General features: G+C 50.8%; 1 protein-coding gene and 5 non-coding genes across 6 annotated transcripts; all 6 read right to left on the reverse strand.

Moving 5' to 3' along the window:
- Positions 1–7,411: 7,411 nt before the first annotated feature.
- LOC120979932 lies at positions 7,412–7,541 on the reverse strand. Its single transcript, XR_005774432.1, has one exon. It is a non-coding gene; the product is annotated as a small nucleolar RNA SNORA35 (small nucleolar RNA).
- Positions 7,542–7,610: 69 nt separating this feature from the next.
- On the reverse strand, positions 7,611–13,586 carry RPS8 (ribosomal protein S8). The gene is made up of 6 exons (XM_040407252.1): positions 13,532–13,586; positions 12,745–12,851; positions 12,391–12,490; positions 11,856–12,031; positions 9,355–9,484; positions 7,611–7,768 (listed from the first exon to the last, which is right to left on the reverse strand). The coding sequence occupies exons 1-6, from the start codon at positions 13,533–13,535 to the stop codon at positions 7,659–7,661; spliced, it is 627 nt and encodes a 208-aa protein (XP_040263186.1). The 5' UTR covers positions 13,536–13,586; the 3' UTR covers positions 7,611–7,658.
- On the reverse strand, positions 8,863–8,942 carry LOC120979906. Its single transcript, XR_005774405.1, has one exon. It is a non-coding gene; the product is annotated as a small nucleolar RNA SNORD55/SNORD39 (small nucleolar RNA).
- Positions 11,747–11,818, reverse strand: LOC120979908. The gene has a single exon (XR_005774407.1). It is a non-coding gene; the product is annotated as a small nucleolar RNA SNORD38 (small nucleolar RNA).
- On the reverse strand, positions 12,560–12,663 carry LOC120979912. Its single transcript, XR_005774410.1, has one exon. It is a non-coding gene; the product is annotated as a small nucleolar RNA SNORD46 (small nucleolar RNA).
- LOC120979907 lies at positions 12,927–13,006 on the reverse strand. The gene has a single exon (XR_005774406.1). It is a non-coding gene; the product is annotated as a small nucleolar RNA SNORD55/SNORD39 (small nucleolar RNA).
- Positions 13,587–20,756: the final 7,170 nt, after the last annotated feature.

Here is a 20,756-nt window from a genome sequence, read left to right on the forward strand (position 1 = left end):
ATACTTATACACGGACGCTGCAGCTTCAGAACATATCCGCACTGATACTTATACACGGACGCTGCGACTTCAGAACATATCCGCACTGATACTTATACACGGACACTGCGACTTCAGAACATATCCGCACTGATACTTATACACGGACGCTGCGACTTCAGAACATATCCGCACTGATACTTCTACACGGACACTGCGGCTTCAGAACATATCCGCACTAATACTTATACACGGACGCTGCGGCTTCAGAACATATCCGTACTGATACTTATACACGGACGCTGCAGCTTCAGAACATATCCGCACTGATACTTCTACACGGACGCTGCGACTTCAGAACATATCCGCACTGATACTTATACACGGACGCTGAGACTTCAGAACATATCCGCACTGATACTTATACACGGACGCCGCGGCTTCCGAACATATTCGCATTCATACTTATACACGGACGCTGAGACTTCAGAACATATCCGCACTGATACTTGTACACGGACGCTGCGACTTCAGAACATATCCTGATACTTATACACGGACGCTGCAGCTTCAGAACATATCCGCACTGATACTTATACACGGACGCTGCGACTTCAGAACATATCCGCACTGATACTTATACACGGACGCTGAGACTTCAGAACATATCCGCACTGATACTTCTACACGGACGCTGCAGCTTCAGAACATATCCGCACTGATACTTATACACGGACACTGCGGCTTCAGAACATATCCGCACTGATACTTATACACGGACACTGCGGCTTCAGAACATATCCGCACTGATACTTATACACGGACACTGCGGCTTCAGAACATATCCGCACTGATACTTATACACGGACGCTGCGACTTCAGAACATATCCGCACTGATACTTCTACACGGACGCTGCAGCTTCAGAACATATCCGCACTGATACTTATACACGGACGCTGCGACTTCAGAACATATCCGCACTGATACTTATACACGGACGCTGCGACTTCAGAACATATCCGCACTGATACTTATACACGGACGCTGCGACTTCAGAACATATCCGTACTGATACTTCTACACGGACGCTGCAGCTTCAGAACATATCCGCACTGATACTTATACACGGACACTGTGACTTCAGAACATATCCGCGCTGATACTTATACACGGACGCTGCAGCTTCAGAACATATCCGTACTGATACTTATACACGGACACTGCGGCTTCAGAACATATCCGCACTGATACTTATACACGGACACTGTGACTTCAGAACATATCCGCGCTGATACTTATACACGGACGCTGCAGCTTCAGAACATATCCGCACTGATACTTGTACACGGACGCTGCGACTTCAGAACATATCCGCACTGATACTTATACACGGACGCTGCAGCTTCAGAACATATCCGCACTGATACTTGTACACGGACGCTGCAGCTTCAGAACATATCCGTACTGATACTTATACACGGACACTGCGGCTTCAGAACATATCCGCACTGATACTTATACACGGACACTGTGACTTCAGAACATATCCGCGCTGATACTTATACACGGACGCTGCGGCTTCAGAACATATCCGCACTGATACTTGTACACGGACGCTGCGACTTCAGAACATATCCGCACTGATACTTCTACACGGACACTGCGGCTTCAGAACATATCCGTACTGATACTTCTACACGGACGCTGCGACTTCAGAACATATCCGCACTGATACTTCTACACGGACACTGCGGCTTCAGAACATATCCGTACTGATACTTCTACACGGACGCTGCGACTTCAGAACATATCCGCACTGATACTTCTACACGGACGCTGCGACTTCAGAACATATCCGCACTGATACTTATACACGGACACTGCGGCTTCAGAACATATCCGTACTGATACTTCTACACGGACGCTGCGACTTCAGAACATATCCGCACTGATACTTATACACGGACGCTGCGACTTCAGAACATATTCGCACTGATACTTATACACGGACGCCGCGACTTCAGAACATATCCGCACTGATACTTATACACGGACACAAGGCTCTCACTGTCTGTGACGTACTTTTTATCGATTGTATATACAGACGCTGATTATCTCCCTGTGTAGAGAGCTGGATCATGAGGAAACCTGCGTGGAATGGACACGAGGATTCCAAGTCCACGTTGCTTATCTTCACTCTTTGCAACGTGTAACATGCGCACTTTTTCCTGGATGTTCGATATCCTGTGGACAAACCCTTCCGTGTGGAAAACCGCAGGGTAGTACAGTACCAGCAAAGCGTATGACATTATACAAATCTCGTGAACACTTTGCAGACATTTTCTGTGCGGAAATTGACCTGCCGTGCATATTTTTTTTAATCCGCAGCGTGTCATTTATGGTCACGTGAGTGAGATCTGTGGCCAAACAAAATCCATTATTAGAAATTGTGGACACGATGCAGAAAACCGGTGACGTAATACAGCGGCAGAATGTATAATGGGAGAAATCTCATGTATCATTTGATTCTTTCTTACACGCGGATACGGAGATCTGCAGCATGTCTGTCTGTGTGATGTGTGGAGGGAGAGATCTGCAGCATGTCTGTCTGTCTGTGTGATGTGTGGAGGGAGAGATCTGCAGCATGTCTGTCTGTGTGATGTGTGGAGGGAGAGATCTGCAGCATGTCTGTCTGTCTGATGTGTGGAGGGAGAGATCTGCAGCGTGTCTGTCTGTGTGATGTGTGGAGGGAGAGATCTGCAGCATGTCTGTCTGTCTGATGTGTGGAGGGAGAGATCTGCAGCGTGTCTGTCTGTCTGTGTGATGTGTGGAGGGAGAGATCTGCAGCATGTCTGTCTGTCTGTGTGTGGAGGGAGAGATCTGCAGCATGTCTGTCTGTCTGTGTGATGTGTGGAGGGAGAGATCTGCAGCATGTCTGTCTGTCTGTGTGATGTGTGGAGGGAGAGATCTGCAGCATGTCTGTCTGTGTGATGTGTGGAGGGAGAGATCTGCAGCATGTCTGTCTGTCTGTGGAGGGAGAGATCTGCAGCGTGTCTGTCTGTCTGTGTGATGTGTGGAGGGAGAGATCGGCAGCGTGTCTGTCTGTCTGTGTGATGTGTGGAGGGAGAGATCTGCAGCGTGTCTGTCTGTCTGTGTGATGTGTGGAGGGAGAGATCTGCAGCGTGTCTGTCTGTCTGTGTGATGTGTGGAGGGAGAGATCTGCAGCATGTCTGTCTGTCTGTCTGATGTGTGGAGGGAGAGATCTGCAGCGTGTCTGTCTGTCTGTGTGATGTGTGGAGGGAGAGATCTGCAGTGTGTGTGTGATGTGTGGAGGGAGAGATCTGCAGCGTGTCTGTCTGTCTGTGTGATGTGTGGAGGGAGAGATCTGCAGTGTGTGTGTGATGTGTGGAGGGAGAGATCTGCAGCGTGTCTGTCTGTCTGTGTGATGTGTGGAGGGAGAGATCTGCAGCGTGTCTGTCTGTCTGTGTGATGTGTGGAGGGAGAGATCTGCAGCATGTCTGTCTGTCTGTGTGATGTGTGGAGGGAGAGATCTGCAGCATGTCTGTCTGATGTGTGAAGGGAGAGATCTGCAGCATGTCTGTCTGTCTGTGTGATGTGTGGAGGGAGAGATCTGCAGCATGTCTGTCTGTCTGTGTGATGTGTGGAGGGAGAGATCTGCAGCATGTCTGTCTGATGTGTGGAGGGAGAGATCGGCAGCGTGTCTGTCTGTGTGTGTGATGTGTGGAGGGAGAGATCTGCAGCATGTCTGTCTGTCTGTGTGATGTGTGGAGGGAGAGATCTGCAGTGTGTGTGTGATGTGTTGAGGGAGAGATCTGCAGCATGTCTGTCTGTGTGATGTGTGGAGGGAGAGATCTGCAGCATGTCTGTCTGTCTGTGTGTGTGATGTGTGGAGGGAGAGATCTGCAGCATGTCTGTCTGTCTGATGTGTGGAGGGAGAGATCTGCAGCAAAGTCCAGAAGGAATGTTGTCATCCATACAAAGAACCGTGAGGATTTTCTGTTTTAAAACCATCATTTGATCCCGGAGATCTAGCGAATGACTTCATTTAGTAATTAGAGAAGATATTCGGATTTACAGTTGATTCTATTTAAAGGGATTCGGTCCTGACATTTGAGGCCTATAACCTAAACGTATGGCCAGGTCCGTACTAATAACCTGAATCCGAAACGGTCCTTATTAAATCTGCCTGTGGCTCTATTAGCCCATAAAACTGGTTTTTATAACCTGTTATTCACCTACCTAGGGTGCCCAAGGGGACGTCTCTTCATACAGGGTGCCCGGCTGCACCCATCTCCGTCTGGTGCCCAGCGCCGCCTCCGCAATCATCCGGTCCCTCAGGTTATTCCTAGTGCGCACGCGCAGGATCTGGCAGAGGGACCGGACGATTGCGGAGGCGGGGCTGAGGAAGGCGGCACTGGGCACCAAACGGAGATGGGTGCAGCCGGGCACCCTGTATGAAGAGACGTCCCCTTGGGCACCCTAGGTAGGTGAATAACAGGTTATAAAAACCAGTTTTATGTGCTAATAGAGCCACAGGCAGATTTAATAAGGACCGTTTCGGATTCAGGTTATTAGTACGGACCTGGCCATACGTTTAGGTTATAGGCCTCAAATGTCACAACCGAATCCCTTTAATCCTAGTCATATAATTCAGTCCGGATCAGAAGCCGCACCGAGTCTGCGAATGGCGTCTCATAGTACGGGAATGGATTATGGAATGATATTACAGCATCGGGGGAGGGGGATATTAGGGAACAACAAATGTGTATAAATGTCTTCGCTCATTTATTTAATGACAAAAATCCGTTTTCTCTGTATACGCAATGTGATATATGCTGAACTCTGAGTATTGAAATGTCAAATACATGGAAAACTGAATAAAAAATTATGTTTAAAATAAACCCCCCATCATTTGTGTGCAGGTTATCAGCGCGCCCACAGCAGTGACGTCACGTACAATCATCACAGGACCTCGGCCGGCCCTGAATGGAAGAGACCTGAGGATGACTTAGGCCCCTTTCACACGGGCGAGTATTCCACGCGGATGCGTGAGTTGAGCGCATTGCACCCGCTCTGAAATCCGAACTATTCATTTCTATGGGGCTGTTCACATGAGCGGTGATTTTCACGCATCACTTTTGCGTTGTGTGAAAATCGCAGCATGCTCTATATTCTGCATTTTTCACGCAAACACAGGCCCCATAGAAGTGAATGGGGTTGCGTGAAAATCGCAAGCAAGTGCAGATGCGGTGCGATTTTCACGCACAGTTGCTAGGAGACGATCGGGATGGAGACCCAATCTTTATTATTTCTCCTTATAACATGGTTATAAGGGAAAATAATAGCATTCTGAATACAGACTGCATAGTACAATGGCGCTGGAGGGGTTAAAATAAAAATTATTTAACTCCCCTTAATCCACTTGCTGGCACTGCCGGCTTCTTGTCTGTCTCCTTTGCTGAACAGGACCTGTGGTGACGTCACTCCGGTCATCACATGATCTTTTACCATGGTGATGGGTCATGTGATGACCGGAGTGATGTCACCACAGGTCCTGGAATAAATGCTCACCACAGGTCCTGTTCAGCAAAGGACAGACGAGATGCCGGCAGCGCCAGCAAGTGGATTAAGGAGAGTTAAATTATTATTATTATTTATAACCCCTCCAGCGCCATTGTACTATGCAGTCTGTATTCAGAATGCTATTATTTCCCCCTATAACCATGTTATAAGGGAAAATAATACAATCTACATAACACCGATCCCAAGCCCAAACTTCTGTGAAGAAGTTCGGGTACCAAACATGCACGATTTTTTCTCACGCGAGTGCAAAACGCATTACAATGTTTTGCACTCGCGCAGAAAAATCGCAGATGTTCCCGTAATGCACCCACACATTTTCCCGCAACGCCCGTGTGAAAGAGGCCTTAATGGTGGGGGTGGAGAAAGGCATCTACCCAACAGCACCATGGGCCACCTATATAAAATGACTCGGTACCAGCTCCTGCGTAAACCAGGCGAACAAAAAAAAAAACGGAGCGCACAGTACAGTTATAAAAATAACTTTATTGTAACATGATTGAAACATATAAAGTAAGCCGTTAAAAAGTAAGAGGGTGACCGCGTGCCATCCTGGTGCTGATACCAAGCGTATCCAAAATGTAATATAATTACCAAATATTTAAATATAGTGAATATACAAGAGGAGTCGCGGTAACGTTGGTTGCGTGGCTAAGGGATCAGGAAACACATGCAAGTCCATAAACTGGAATAGGTTCGCAGTAATAAAGTATAAAGAGTCGCCTATATCCAATGCCAGTATGACCAAAAAACAGACTCCCCTAATAATGACGGCGTGCTGTACCAACATCCCCAGGCGACCATGCATCAGGGTAGCGCCATCCTGGTTGGTACAGCACGCCGTCATTATTAGGGGAGTCTGTTTTTTGGTCATACTGGCATTGGATATAGGCGACTCTTTATACTTTATTACTGCGAACCTATTCCAGTTTATGGACTTGCATGTGTTTCCTAATCCCTTAGCCACGCAACCAACGTTACCGAGACTCCTCTTGTATATTCACTATATTTAAATATTTGGTAATTATATTACATTTTGGATACACTTGGTATCAGCACCAGGATGGCACGCAGTCATCCTCTTAATTTTTAACGAATATATATAATATATTTTAATCAGGTCACAAAAAAATATATATTTTTATAACGGTTCTGCGAGCTCCGTTTTTTCTTTATTCACCAGGCCCTTAATGGAGCAGAGACGGGACATTTAAAAGGTGAGTAAGGTTGTGTCTTATGTTTTACGGCTCCGACCACAAGGCATTTAGCAGATTTTTATATCTAATTTTTATTTTTCCTCCTAAAATGAGGACAACTGGCTCCTACCTCATGAGGGTTTTGCTTTCCTCTGGATCGACTTTGGAGAACCAGATGGACGGACATACATCTCTGTTCCTGCCTTACATACAATTGGGGTCCTTTATCAAACTGATGTAAAGTAGAACTGGCTTTGTTGCCCATAGCAACCAACCAGATCACTCCTTTCATTTTCAAAAGGAGCCTTCAAAAATGAAAGATGTAATCTGAATGGTTGTTATGTGCAACTCTGCCAGTTCCACTTTCCACCAGTTTGATGAATGGCCCCGTATGTTAGTCTTACAGTGGCCCACCCTTTCAGACTCCGCTGCTAGACTGCGAGCTCTTCCGGGTCTCCTGAAGCCCCCTGTGATCATGCACAGAATATACATGGCAGCTGTTAATCCCACACTTCCCATGACAAACCAATATAGAGGGGAAAGAGTTGAGACAAAACCACAATCTGGCATTTATTGTGCGTCATCCACAGGGACAGTAAAGCCTCACAGATCCACGTTACTGACGGTCACAGCGTTTGTACCCAACTCTCAGAAAGAACAGGTCAGCGCGGGGCCCGGCCTTTCTGCTAGAAGGGATTTGTTCTTGCACCGGAATGAGACCCCAGAGCCAAGGAGAAGACTAAGGAGACACTTAACAGTGCGGAGTCACCGCCACGATCCCTCAGCGGACAAGTCACCGAGGACGGCAGGAAATGAAGCAGACGGAGCAGACTGGTATAATACATTTTTTTTTATTTGGAGCGAACAGTTGGAGAGAAGTTTATTTGCCTTTTTTGGCCTTGATCTTCCTCAGGTAGAACTCCAATTCCTTGCCCTCGAGGACATATCCATCAGCTCTGCCGCACTGGCCTGGTCTGGAGGCTATACAGGCTGTGAAGAGAGCGCAACAGGTTACACATTGTAAAACAGACACGAGCGGTGACCAACTGCTGCGGAACTACAACTCCCACCAGGACAACTACATTGGTTCAGTTCATGCATGAACCAATCTGAACGTCACAAAGACAAAAAGGACTCCACAAGGCAGAGCAGCAGCAGAGGCTTCACACTCCTGCTGGTCACCAGTGTCTTCATGTGGTCAGCAGAACATCAGGAACCTGCTCAAGGAAGAAGAGAAGCCCCTGCCCAGATGAAGATAAACATGGGTGGTCCCGAGAGTCACCGGCACAGACAGGCTACTTTCACACCTAAGTTAGCTATAAATGCAAACGCTGGGATCCGTTCAGTACGGAGCCGTCTGCATAACTGTTAAAAAAACAAAAAAAACTAAGTGTAAGTCAAACGGATCAGTCCTGACTTCATTGAAAGTCAATGGGGGACGGATCAGTTTACAATTGCACCATATTGTGTCAATGTAAACGGATCCGTCCCCATTGACTAACATTGTAAGTCAGGAGGGATCCGTTTGGCTCCGCACCGCCAGATGGACGCCAAAACGCTGCAAGCAGCCTCCAGAGCAGAATGGAGGTGGAACGGAGCCAAACTGACGCATTCTGAACAGATCCTTACCCATTCAGAATGCATTGGGGCTGAACTGATCCGTTTGGGGCCGCTTGCGAGAGCCTTGAAACTGATCTCACGGGCTGACCCAGAAACGGCAGCGTGAAAGTAGCCTAAGCAAGACCCTCTGAAGACCATCGTTAATGCAGCTTCTAATATCTCTGAGAAAAAGCTCAGGTGGTTTTAGATTTTCACAGTAAGGATAAGATCTACCTCAGCGAGAAACCTCCCGTCAATTATAAGGCCACTTTAACACTTGCGGCAAGGTGATCCGGCAAGCAGTTCTGTCGCTGGAACTGCCTGCCGGATCCAGCAAAACATATGGCAACTGATGGCATTTGTAAGAATAATCAGGATCCTGATCAGTCAGAAAAATGCATTGGAATGCCGGATCAGTCTTTGGGGGGCAGCAGTTATAAGCGCAGCAAACACGTGACGGCCGCGCTGACCGCTCAGGACGGGACAGAGTGCTCAGCTCTCCAAGGAGTTTTCCACATTGCAATTTCAGAAATTCGCAGCATGAAATGAAGTCATCACATGCACTCTGCCCGCAGGCGGAAACCAGGGCGCAACAGTGCCAGGGGCCACAACTCAGAGGGCAGGCCTCAGCACATGGAACAGATGCCAGGCTCCTATGCTATAAAATAAGAGGGGCACAGGGCAGGATAGTGACAGGACACTGCACCCCTCTACAGAGGCCACAATGGCAGGGGCCCGCCTATTATAACTCGGAGCGGGGGTCACATAACAGGCACTTATACTCTATCCACGACCGCGGGCGCAGACCATGCAGTATGGCGGCGTCCGTCAGGCCCGGAGCCCCAGACTTCACCAATACCTCGGATCCCACATTCGGCCAGTAGGACCCGCACCTATGTGAACTTTAGCCAAACAGAATGGCCCTTTAAAGACCTCCACTACCTGCTCATGGTTTAAAGTCACCGCTCATCACTCACCGAGCAGTTTGCCCTGTTGGAACTGCTCCTCCAGCAGAGTGCCGATCTTTGCCAACTTTTTGCGCTCGTCATACTTCTTTTGGGTTTTCTTGGATCTTTTCTTGTTCAGAATTTCTTCCTCTTCTGGAGTCTGTGGGGAAGAAGTGAGAAGTTTAACAGAGACATGTGCAGCAGAACCAACCTCCCTCATCCACAGATTCTACTCCCAAACTTCACTAACTCAGGGGTTTATTTACTAGAATCCTCAGACTTTATTTCAGATCATCTTGCGGTTACAGGGGAAAGTCTCACAGGCTTTGCTAGGAGTGGTCACATCACTCGGCATCCAGCAACTATGCGACACATGCACATTACTGGAGGAAACCTGCAGCCGCCGGACACCACGTGGCTTCACAACACCACGGCTAAGAGAAAAAGCAACAAGCCCCCCATCAGGTCTCCCATCATTCTTCCCACTGACTATTCCACATTCCATCCATTTACAGGAAGTGCATTTTACAAAAAAGCAAATCACTCAATATCCTGTTTAACAAGGGAACATGGCAGAGACTGATCAGTTCCTTCACCTGCAATCTGGAGTGTGATGTGCATGGGGAGCAGCTGTCGTCACATCGCACAGATGACGTCACATGACGCCACTTTACCATAGAGACCCTGCACTTTGTCATCAGCATCTGCAGTAGGGTTGTTTCAGGTATCCCAATCGATACTTTTGCCTGGTATCGACCTCGATGCCGGGATTTGCCCATTGGTGGCGCAGTGGCAGTTCTGATCGGAGCCCCAGCAGTGTAATCCTGGGGCTCCGATCAGTTACCATGGCAGCCAGGACGCTACTGAAGCCCTGGCTGCCATAGTCAGCTCCCTGCTGCTGTGTACACAAAGCACAGGACAGCAGGGAGAGTGTGAGGTCCTATTCACCTAACACCCAAGTATAAATCACCCCCTTTCCCAATTTCACATATGAAATATATAAACAATAAATAAACATATTACATATCGCCACCTCCAAACTATTAAAATTATGGAAAATGGGAGGTTATGATCAGATTTATTTTTTTTAAGCCCCCCTAGGGAACCTTATGTCCTTATTTTATGCACTTCTATAGCGCTGCTATATTCCGCGGCGCTTTAGCATCAACCTGTCCCCAATGGGGCTCACAATACAAGTTCCCCGCCTGTATAGATGGATTGATTCTCCTGTATACTACTGTGATTTAATACAGCGGTATATGGTAAATTCTGTATATTTCAGTGCAGCACGGGGTAAATACTTCTACATTTTAATAGCCTTGATATTTTTGGCTGTGGTGATGCTAATTATTTTTATTTGGAAAATGGGAAAGGATCTGAATTTTTGCTTTTTTATTTTTAAGGGAATTAAACATTTAATTGATAGATTGCAGTGTATGGTAGAAGCAATGATTCCTGCCTGAGGCAGGGCTTAATAGGAGCTTGGCTATGGCAGGCCCAGGAGCATTCAGAAGTCTCCCAACTGCCCACAATCTCCTTTTTGAGGGGGGCAGCTCCTGGTAAATGACCACTCAGGCCGGTCACAACTAGTTAACTTTACAGGTTGGTAAGAGTGTGCTGACAAAATATGTAAAGGGGGTTTCTTTTTCAGATTTTTGCACAGTAAAAACATGTTTTACGGTAAGTAATTTTTGTCGCACTTATTTCCGACTGAGTTGTGCGCTGCCTAGGGCCACGAGGCACAGACCCGACACTTCTGTGCTCGTCAGCCTCTGACGCCATGTTCACACATTGGACGTGATCCTCAACAGGACCCGAGCAATGCTGAGGCCGCCAAGAGGACCAGGGGCTCAGCCTGCAGCATTCCCAAGGGGGGACCTCACCAACTGACTTATAGGTGGGTCTCGGTGCAGCCATGTTTGTCCCACTTTAAATCAAAATAAGAAATAAACCAATTATTGAGGTAGAAATCCACTTTACATAGGACCGGCTCTGGTTCCTGCTTCCGCACTGCTTTACGGTAGACACGCCGTCTGAAGCACGTGAACAGGATTTATAGTTTATACACCGGCCTAGTCGACCAGTAACCCTGGAGCTGGTCCCACTTGGGCTCATACTTTCCCCAGTTTCAAGGTTACTTTGTCAGTGAATGGGGGAAGCTGACAGACCTCACGGCAAAAGGCCCTCTGCCCTGGAATCCAGACTGGATACCATCACAACAAAACCCTCCTCGGAATTGGGATGAATAATGAATGTTTCAAGTCACTGACCAAAAGCAGAGATCTTGAAAACATGGAAAAGTATAACGTTCAGAACTTTCCATTACAGATCTGGGTGAGCCGTTCAGGAGGCACAAGGCTCAGCCTTACATCAAGGCGGCGGCACAGAGCAGAGGACCGAGGCCCAGCACGAGCGGCTCAGTCTTCCTCAGATATACCATGATCATCTCTTTCCATTCAGTAGCAGAACTGGACAAGGTTATCATCACCGGAAGACACTGGCGTGCGATGGAGCCATGTCACATGACTTACCAGCTTGGCTCCCTTCTTGCGTCCAAGTGGAGTGGCGTAGTGCGCTTCATACCACTGTCTGTAGGGGGTGCTGTCGACCAGGACAATGCAGTTCTTCACCAGGGTCTTGGTTCTAACCAGCTCGTTGTTGGAAGCGTTGTAGACGACGTCAATGATTCTGGACTTGCGGGTACAACCTGACGGGGAGGCAAAGGTTCCGTTAATGGAAGAAGGGGCACAGCCACAAGGAGCAGGGCGCAGAACAGAGCGGCGCAGTCAGTGTAACTATGACTGATCCTAGCATGGTGAGGTCCACATGTCAGAATGACAGTACGACCATCACATAAGGTCAGAGTTCTCATCACTCGCACCACCGGACTAATAAGGCCTCCGCCGAAGCATGGAGACCTCCCTCATCGTACCGCTGGCCGCAGATCACTTCTGCGCAGTCACATGACATCTTCCCTGGCTCAGCGGCAATAAGGGGCCGAAAAGTAAGATGGGCAAAAGCCACCAGGGCTATCCCTCCAGAAAACCCCTACAGGGTGACACTTACACTCTGAGCCCCAGGAGAAGTTGCCAGCGTCCAACCTCAGAGCGCGGTATTTCTTGTTTCCGCCGCGGACTCTCACGGTATGGATACGGCGCGGACCAATCTGCAGCAAGAGAAAAACTTTTATAAACTCTTAAAGCAATTAACTAAACGCTTTCATTATAATAAAAGTAACGTGTCAGTGTAACTATGACGAGCCCAACATCGGACGGCAGCAGAAACAGGCCAAAACGGCTGCCACTGCCGCCCTAAGGACAACACTTCATCACACACGCCGCCGCCGCACAGAACAGGACGCCCTGGGTGGTAACTTGGAGACCCGAAGGCCGACAACCTGACAACTCTTTTCTCATGCACCTTTGTGTTGGCGGCTGGACGGCCCAGTTCATACTTCCTCTTCTTGTGGTAGGGCTTCCTTTTGCCTCCGGTCTTGCGGCGCTTGTGCCAGTTGTCCCTTGAGATACCTGTGGGATTGGGGGGCAGCAGTTATAAGCACAGCAAACACACGTGACCGCCGCGCTGACCGCTCAGGACGGGACAGAGTGCTCAGCTCTCCAAGGAGTTTTCCACATTGCAATTTCAGAAATTCGCAGCATGAAATAAAGTCATCACATGCACTCTGCCCGCAGGCGGGCACCAGGGCGCAACAGTGCCCAGAGCTGCAAGGCGCAAGCACAGCGCCAGGGGCCACAACTGGAACAGATGCCAGGCTCTTATGCTATAAAATAAGAGGGGCACAGGGCAGGATAGTGACAGGACATGGCACCCCTCTACAGAGGCCACAGTGGCAGGGGCCGCCTATCATAACATGCACGGACTGTACCAACATCATGGGCGAAGGGGGGTGAACGGGGGTTATTACTCGGAGCGGGGGTCACATAACAGGCACTTATACTCTATCCACGACCGCGGGCTCAGACCGTGCAGTATGGCGGCGTCCGTCAGGCCCGGAGCCCCGGACTTCACCAATACCTCGAATCCCACACTCGGCGACCAAACGTCTCCCCGATACCGCCCGGTCCAGAGAGCCCAGACGCTACCCGAGCACCCCAGCTGGTAAACGGGCGCCTGAGGACCCGGAGCGGGCAGATGGACAAGGATTGCGGGTCAGTCCCCTACACACAGCAGAGCAGCCATGACATACCCATTCTCAGGCGCTGGCAGGAAAGAGGAAACGCAAAGGATCCTGGGTAAGTTTGTTAGCTTCGAAACCTCGCGAGAATAGAGATGGCGTGACGTCACACATAGCAACAGAGACGCTGTTAGCCGGGAGAACGAAGCACGTGATGGTCGGGATCGTCCATACGGCGAGGGGGGGAGGGCGTGATGCTGAGGACCCCCTCACAAAACCAGTGCAGGGGGGGGGGGGGAAGTGGACCCATAGCAACCAATCAGGCTGAGGCTTCTGGAAAATAAGCTGGAATCCGGTTGCTATGGGTGACTTCTCTATTTCTGCAGACTTTCGTTCAGATAAGCCCTCCTGCACATGGCGGTGTCCGCGAGAACGCCGCCTTCCACGTCGTCTAGAGAAAAGTCTTACTCATGTTCTGTTTTTATTGTGCGGCTGCGGAACGGACATACGGATGCGGACAGCACGCGGTGTTTGGTGGCCCCATTGAGATGAATGGATCCACATCAAATTCGCAAAAAACACGGATCGGGTGCAAAACGAAACTATGGCCATGGGCATGAGGCCTAAATCTGTCATCAGGAGTCCCCGCGACAGCGCCCTGTGGAGCCGGCTGAATGGAAGGACGCCCGTTAAGTGCACCAAGGGCGGGGCCAAGCCACTGTGCACCCGTGCCCCTCCCCTTCTCTGCTAGCCCCTGGCTGGAAGAGGGAGGGGCATGGGTGCACAGAGCGGCTTGGCCCTGCCCTCAGTGCACTTAAAGGGGTTTTCCCATCTCAAACAATGGGGGCATATCGATAGGACCCAATGAGAACGGAGCGGGGAAATGAACGGCGGGCGCACTGCGCATGCGCAGCCGCCCTCCATTCATTTCTATGGGGCCGCCGAAAATAGCCGAGCGCTGGCTCGGCTATTGCCGTCTGCCCTATAGAAATGAATGGGAGCATGGGCCGCGCATGCGCAGTGCGTTCCCATTCACTTCTATAGGAGCAGCCCTTGGTGGTGGACGGACCCCGGGAAATCCATGGTCCTCCAGCCACAGCGCTCCCCGCTTTGTTCTCGTTGTAGGTGCGGGTCCTAGCGGTGGGACCCGCACCTATCAGACAATGGGGACATATCCTAGTGATATGCCCCCATTGTCTGAGATGGGAATACCCCTTTAACCCTCTCTAATCTATTAATGCAACAGCCAGGGTCACCTATCTGACCAACCGCTACTCCGATGCCTCCACCCTGTGTAAGTCATTGCACTGGTTGCCCATACAGTATAGAATCCAAATCAAACTGCTCGTCCTCACCCACAAAGCTCTCCACAGTGCTGCACCCCCTACATCTCCTCCTCATCTCTGTCTACCATCCTACCCGTGCTCTCCACAGTGCTGCACCCCCTACATCTCCTCCTCATCTCTGTCTACCATCCTACCTGTGCTCTCCACAGTGCTGCACCCCCTACATCTCCTCCTCATCTCTATCTACCATCCTACCTGTACTCTCCATAGTGCTGCACCCCCTACATCTCCTCCTCATCTCTGTCCACCCTCCTACCTGTACTCTCCACAGTGCTGCACCTCCTACATCTCCTCCTCATCTCTGTCTACCATCCTACCTGTGCTCTCCACAGTGCTGCACCCCATACATCTCCTCCTCATCTCTGTCTACCATCCTACCTGTGCTCTCCACAGTGCTGCACCCCCTACATCTCCTCCTCATCTCTGTCTACCATCCTACCTGTACTCTCCACAGTGCTACACCTCCTACATCTCCTCCTCATCTCTGTCTACCATCCTACCTGTGCTCTCCACAGTGCTGCACTCCTGCATCTCCTCCTCATCTCTGTCTACCATCCTACCTGTGCTCTCCACAGTGCTGCACCCCCTACATCTCCTTCTCATCTCTGTCTACCATCCTACCTGTACTCTCCACAGTGCTGCACCCCCTACATCTCCTCCTCATCTCTGTCTACCATCCTACCCGTGCTCTCCACAGTGCTGCACCCCCTACATCTCCTCCTCATCTCTGTCTACCATCCTACCTGTGCTCTCCACAGTGCTGCACCCCCTACATCTCCTCCTCATCTCTATCTACCATCCTACCTGTACTCTCCATAGTGCTGCACCCCCTACATCTCCTCCTCATCTCTGTCCACCCTCCTACCTGTACTCTCCACAGTGCTGCACCTCCTACATCTCCTCCTCATCTCTGTCTACCATCCTACCTGTGCTCTCCACAGTGCTGCACCCCATACATCTCCTCCTCATCTCTGTCTACCATCCTACCTGTGCTCTCCACAGTGCTGCACCCCCTACATCTCCTCCTCATCTCTGTCTACCACCCTACCTGTACTCTCCACAGTGCTGCACTCCTGCATCTCCTCCTCATCTCTGTCTACCATCCTACCTGTGCTCTCCACAGTGCTGCACCCCCTACATCTCCTCCTCATCTCTGTCTACCATCCTACCTGTACTCTCCACAGTGCTGCACTCCTGCATCTCCTCCTCATCTCTGTCTACCATCCTACCTGTGCTCTCCACAGTGCTGCACCCCCTACATCTCCTTCTCATCTCTGTCTACCATCCTACCTGTACTCTCCACAGTGCTGCACCCCCTACATCTCCTCCTCATCTCTGTCTACCATCCTACCTGTGCTCTCCACAGTGCTGCACTCCTGCATCTCCTCCTCATCTCTGTCTACCATCCTACCTGTACTCTCCACAGTGCTGCACCTCCTACATCTCCTCCTCATCTCTGTCTACCATCCTACCTGTACTCTCCACAGTGCTGCACCCCCTACATCTCCTCCTCATCTGTCTACCATCCTACCTGTACTCTCCACAGTGCTGCACCTCCTACATCTCCTCCTCATCTCTGTCTACCATCCTACCTGTACTCTCCACAGTGCTGCACCCCCTACATCTCCTCATCTCTGTCTACCATCCTACCTGTGCTCTCCACAGTGCTGCACTCCTACATCTCCTCCTCATCTCTGTCTACCATCCTACCCGTGCTCTCCACAGTGCTGCACCTTCTATATCTCCTCCTCATCTCTGTCTACCATCCTACCCGTGCTCTCCACAGTGCTGCACCTCCTACATCTCCTCCTCATCTGTCTACCATCCTACCTGTACTCTCCACAGTGCTGCACCTCCTACATCTCCTCCTCATCTCTGTCTACCATCCTACCTGTACTCTCCACAGTGCTGCACCCCCTACATCTCCTCATCTCTGTCTACCATCCTACCTGTGCTCTCCACAGTGCTGCACTCCTACATCTCCTCCTCATCTCTGTCTACCATCCTACCCGTGCTCTCCACTGTGCTGCACCTCCTACATTTCCTCCTCATCTCTGTCTACCATCCTACCCGTGCTCTCCACAGTGCTGAACCCCCTACATCTCCTCCTCATCTCTGTCTACCATCCTACCTATGCTCTCCACAGTGCTGCACCCCCTACATCTCTTCCTCATCTCTGTCTACCATCCTACCCGTGCTCTCCACAGTGCTGCACCCCCTACATCTCCTCATCTATGTCTATCATCCTACCCGTGCTCTCCACAGTGCTGCACCCCCTACATCTCCTCCTCATCTCTGTCTACCATCGTACCTGTACTCTCCACAGTGCTGCACCTCCTACATCTTCTCCTTATCTTTGTCTACCACCCTACATGTGCTCTCCACAGTGCTGCACCTCCTACATCTCCTCCTCATCTCTGTCTGCCATCCTACCTGTGCTCTCCACAGTGCTGCACCTCCTACATCTCCTCCTCATCTCTGTCTGCCATCCTACCTGTACTCTCCACAGTGCTGCACTCCCTACATCTCCTCCTCATCTCTGTCTACCATCCTACCCGTGTTCTCCACAGTGCTGCACCCCCTACATCTCCTCCTCATCTCTGTCTACCATCCTACCTGTGCTCTCCACAGTGCTGCACCCCCTACATCTCCTCCTCATCTCTGTCTGCCATCCTACCTGTGCTCTCCACAGTGCTGCACCTCCTACATCTCCTCCTCATCTCTGTCTGCCATCCTACCTGTACTCTCCACAGTGCTGCACCCCCTACATCTCCTCCTCATCTCCGTCTACCATCCTACCCGTGTTCTCCACAGTGCTGCACCCCCTACATCTCCTCCTCATCTCTGTCTACCATCCTACCTGTGCTCTCCACAGTGCTGCACCCCCTACATCTCCTCCTCATCTCTGTCTACCATCCTACCAGTGCTCTCCACAGTACTGCACCCCTACATCTCCTCCTCATCTCTGTATACCATCCTACCTGTGCTCTCCACAGTGCTGCACCTCCTACATCTCCTCCTCATCTCTGTCTACCATCCTACCTGTGCTCTCCACAGTGCTGCACCCCCTACATCTCCTCCTCATCTCTGTCTACCATCCTACCTGTGCTCTCCACAGTGCTGCACCCCCTACATCTCCTCCTCATCTCCGTCTACCATCCTACCCGTGCTCTCCACAGTGCTGCACCCCTACATCTCCTCCTTATCTCTGTCTACCACCCTACCAGTACTCTCCACAGTGCTGCACCTCCTACATCTCCTCCCTCATCTTTGTCTGCCATCCTACCCGTCCTCTCCACAGTGCTGCACCCCCTGCATCTCCTCCTCATCTCTGTCTACCATCCTACCTGTGTTATCCACAGTGCTGCACCCCCTACATCTCCTCCTCATCTCTGTCTACCATCCTACCCATTCTCTCCACAGTGCTGCACCCCCTACATCTCCTCCTCATCTCTGTCTACCACCCTACCTGTATACCACCCTACCACTGTGTGCTCTCCACAGTGCTGCACCCCCTACATCTCCTCCTCATCTCTGTCTACCATCCTACCTGTGCTCTCCACAGTGCTGCACCTCCTACATCTCCTCCTCATCTCTGTCTACCATCCTACCTGTGCTCTCCACAGTGCTGCACCTCCTACATCTTCTCCTTATCTCTGTCTACCATCCTACCTGTGCTCTCCACAGTGCTGCACCCCCTGCATCTCCTCCTCATCTCTGTCTACCATCCTACCTGTGTTATCCACAGTGCTGCACCCCCTACATCTCCTCCTTATCTCTGTATACCACCCTACCTGTGCTCTCCACAGTGCTGCACCCCCTACATCTCCTCCTCATCTTTGTCTGCCATCCTACCCGTCCTCTCCACAGTGCTGCACCCCCTGCATCTCCTCCTCATCTCTGTCTACCATCCTACCTGTGTTATCCACAGTGATGCACCCCCTACATCTCCTCCTCATCTCTGTCTACCATCCTACCCATTCTCTCCACAGTGCTGCACCCCCTACATCTCCTCCTCATCTCTGTCTACCACCCTACCTGTATACCACCCTACCACTGTGTGCTCTCCACAGTGCTGCACCCCCTACATCTCCTCCTCATCTCTGTCTGCCATCCTACCTGTGCTCTCCACAGTGCTGCACCCCCTACATCTCCTCTTCATCTCTGTCTGCCATCCTACCTGTGCTCTCCACAGTGCTGCACCCTTACATCTCCTCCTCATCTCTGTCTGCCATCCTACCTGTGATCTCCACAGTGCTGCACCCCCTACATCTCCTCCTCATCTCTGTCTACCACCCTACCTGTGCTCTCCACAGTGCTGCACCTCCTACATCTCCTCCTCATCTCTGTGTACCATCCTACTTGTGCTCTCCACAGTGCTGCACCCCCTACATCTTCTCCTCATCTTTGTCTGCCATCCTACCTGTACTCTCCACAGTGCTGCACCTCCTACATCTCCTCCTCATCTCTGTCTACCATCCTACCTGTGCTCTCCACAGTGCTGCACCTCCTACATCTCCTCCTCATCTCTGTCTACCATCCTACCTGTGCTCTCCACAGTGCTGCACCTCCTACATCTCCTCCTCATCTCTGTCTACCATCCTACCTGTGCTCTCCACAGTGCTGCACCCCCTACATCTCCTCCTCATCTCTGTCTACCATCCTACCCGTGCTCTCCACAGTGCTGCACCTCCTACATCTCCTCCTCATCTCTGTCTACCATCCTACCTGTACTCTCCACAGTGCTGCACCCCCTACATCTCCTCCTCATCTCTGTCTACCATCCTACCTGTACTCTCCACAGTGCTGCACCTCCTACATCTCCTCCCTCATCTCTGTCTACAATCCTACCTGTACTCTCCACAGTGCTGCACCTCCTACATCTCCTCCTCATCTCTGTCTACCATCCTACCTGTGCTCTCCACAGTGCTGCACCTCCTACATCTCCTCCTCATCTCTGTCTACCATCCTACCTGTGCTCTCCACAGTGCTGCACCTCCTACATCTCCTCCTCATCTCTGTCTACCATCCTACCTGTGCTCTCCACAGTGCTGCACCTCCTAGATCTTCTCCTTATCTCTGTCTACCATCCTACCTGTGCTCTCCACAGTGCTGCACCCCCTGCATCTCCTCCTCATCTCTGTCTACCATCCTACCTGTGTTATCCACAGTGCTGCACCCCCTACATCTCCTCCTTATCTCTGTATACCACCCTACCTGTGCTCTCCACAGTGCTGCACCCCCTACATCTCCTCCTCATCTTTGTCTGCCATCCTACCCGTCCTCTCCACAGTGCTGCACCCCTACATCTCCTCCTCATCTCTGTCTACCATCCTACCCATTCTCTCCACAGTGCTGCACCCCCTACATCTCCTCCTCATCTCTGTCTACCACCCTACCTGTATACCACCCTACCACTGTGTGCTCTCCACAGTGCTGCACCCCCTACATCTCCTCCTCATCTCTGTCTGCCATCCTACCTGTGCTCTCCACAGTGCTGCACCCCCTACATCTCCTCCTCATCTCTGTCTGCCATCCTACCTGTGCTCTCCACAGTGCTGCACCCCCTACATCTCCTCCTCATCTCTGTCTACCACCCTACCTGTGCTCTCCACAGTGCTGCACCTCCTACATCTCCTCCTCATCTCTGTGTACCATCCTACCTGTGCTCTCCACAGTGCTGCACCCCCTACATCTTCTCCTCATCTTTGTCTGCCATCCTACCTGTACTCTCCACAGTGCTGCACCCCCTACATCTCCTCCTCATCTCTGTCTGCCATCCTACCCGTGCTCTCCACAGTGCTGCCATCCTGCATCTCCTCCTTATCTCTGTCTGCTATCCTATCCGTGCTCTCCACAGTGCTGCCATCCTGCATCTCCTCCTTATCTCTGTCTACCATCCTACCTGTGCTCTCCACAGTGCTGCACCCCCTACATCTCCTCCTTATCTC

The sequence above is a fragment of the Bufo bufo genome, chromosome 9 (genome assembly GCF_905171765.1).
Source record: "Bufo bufo chromosome 9, aBufBuf1.1, whole genome shotgun sequence".
Taxonomy (NCBI): domain Eukaryota; kingdom Metazoa; phylum Chordata; class Amphibia; order Anura; family Bufonidae; genus Bufo; species Bufo bufo.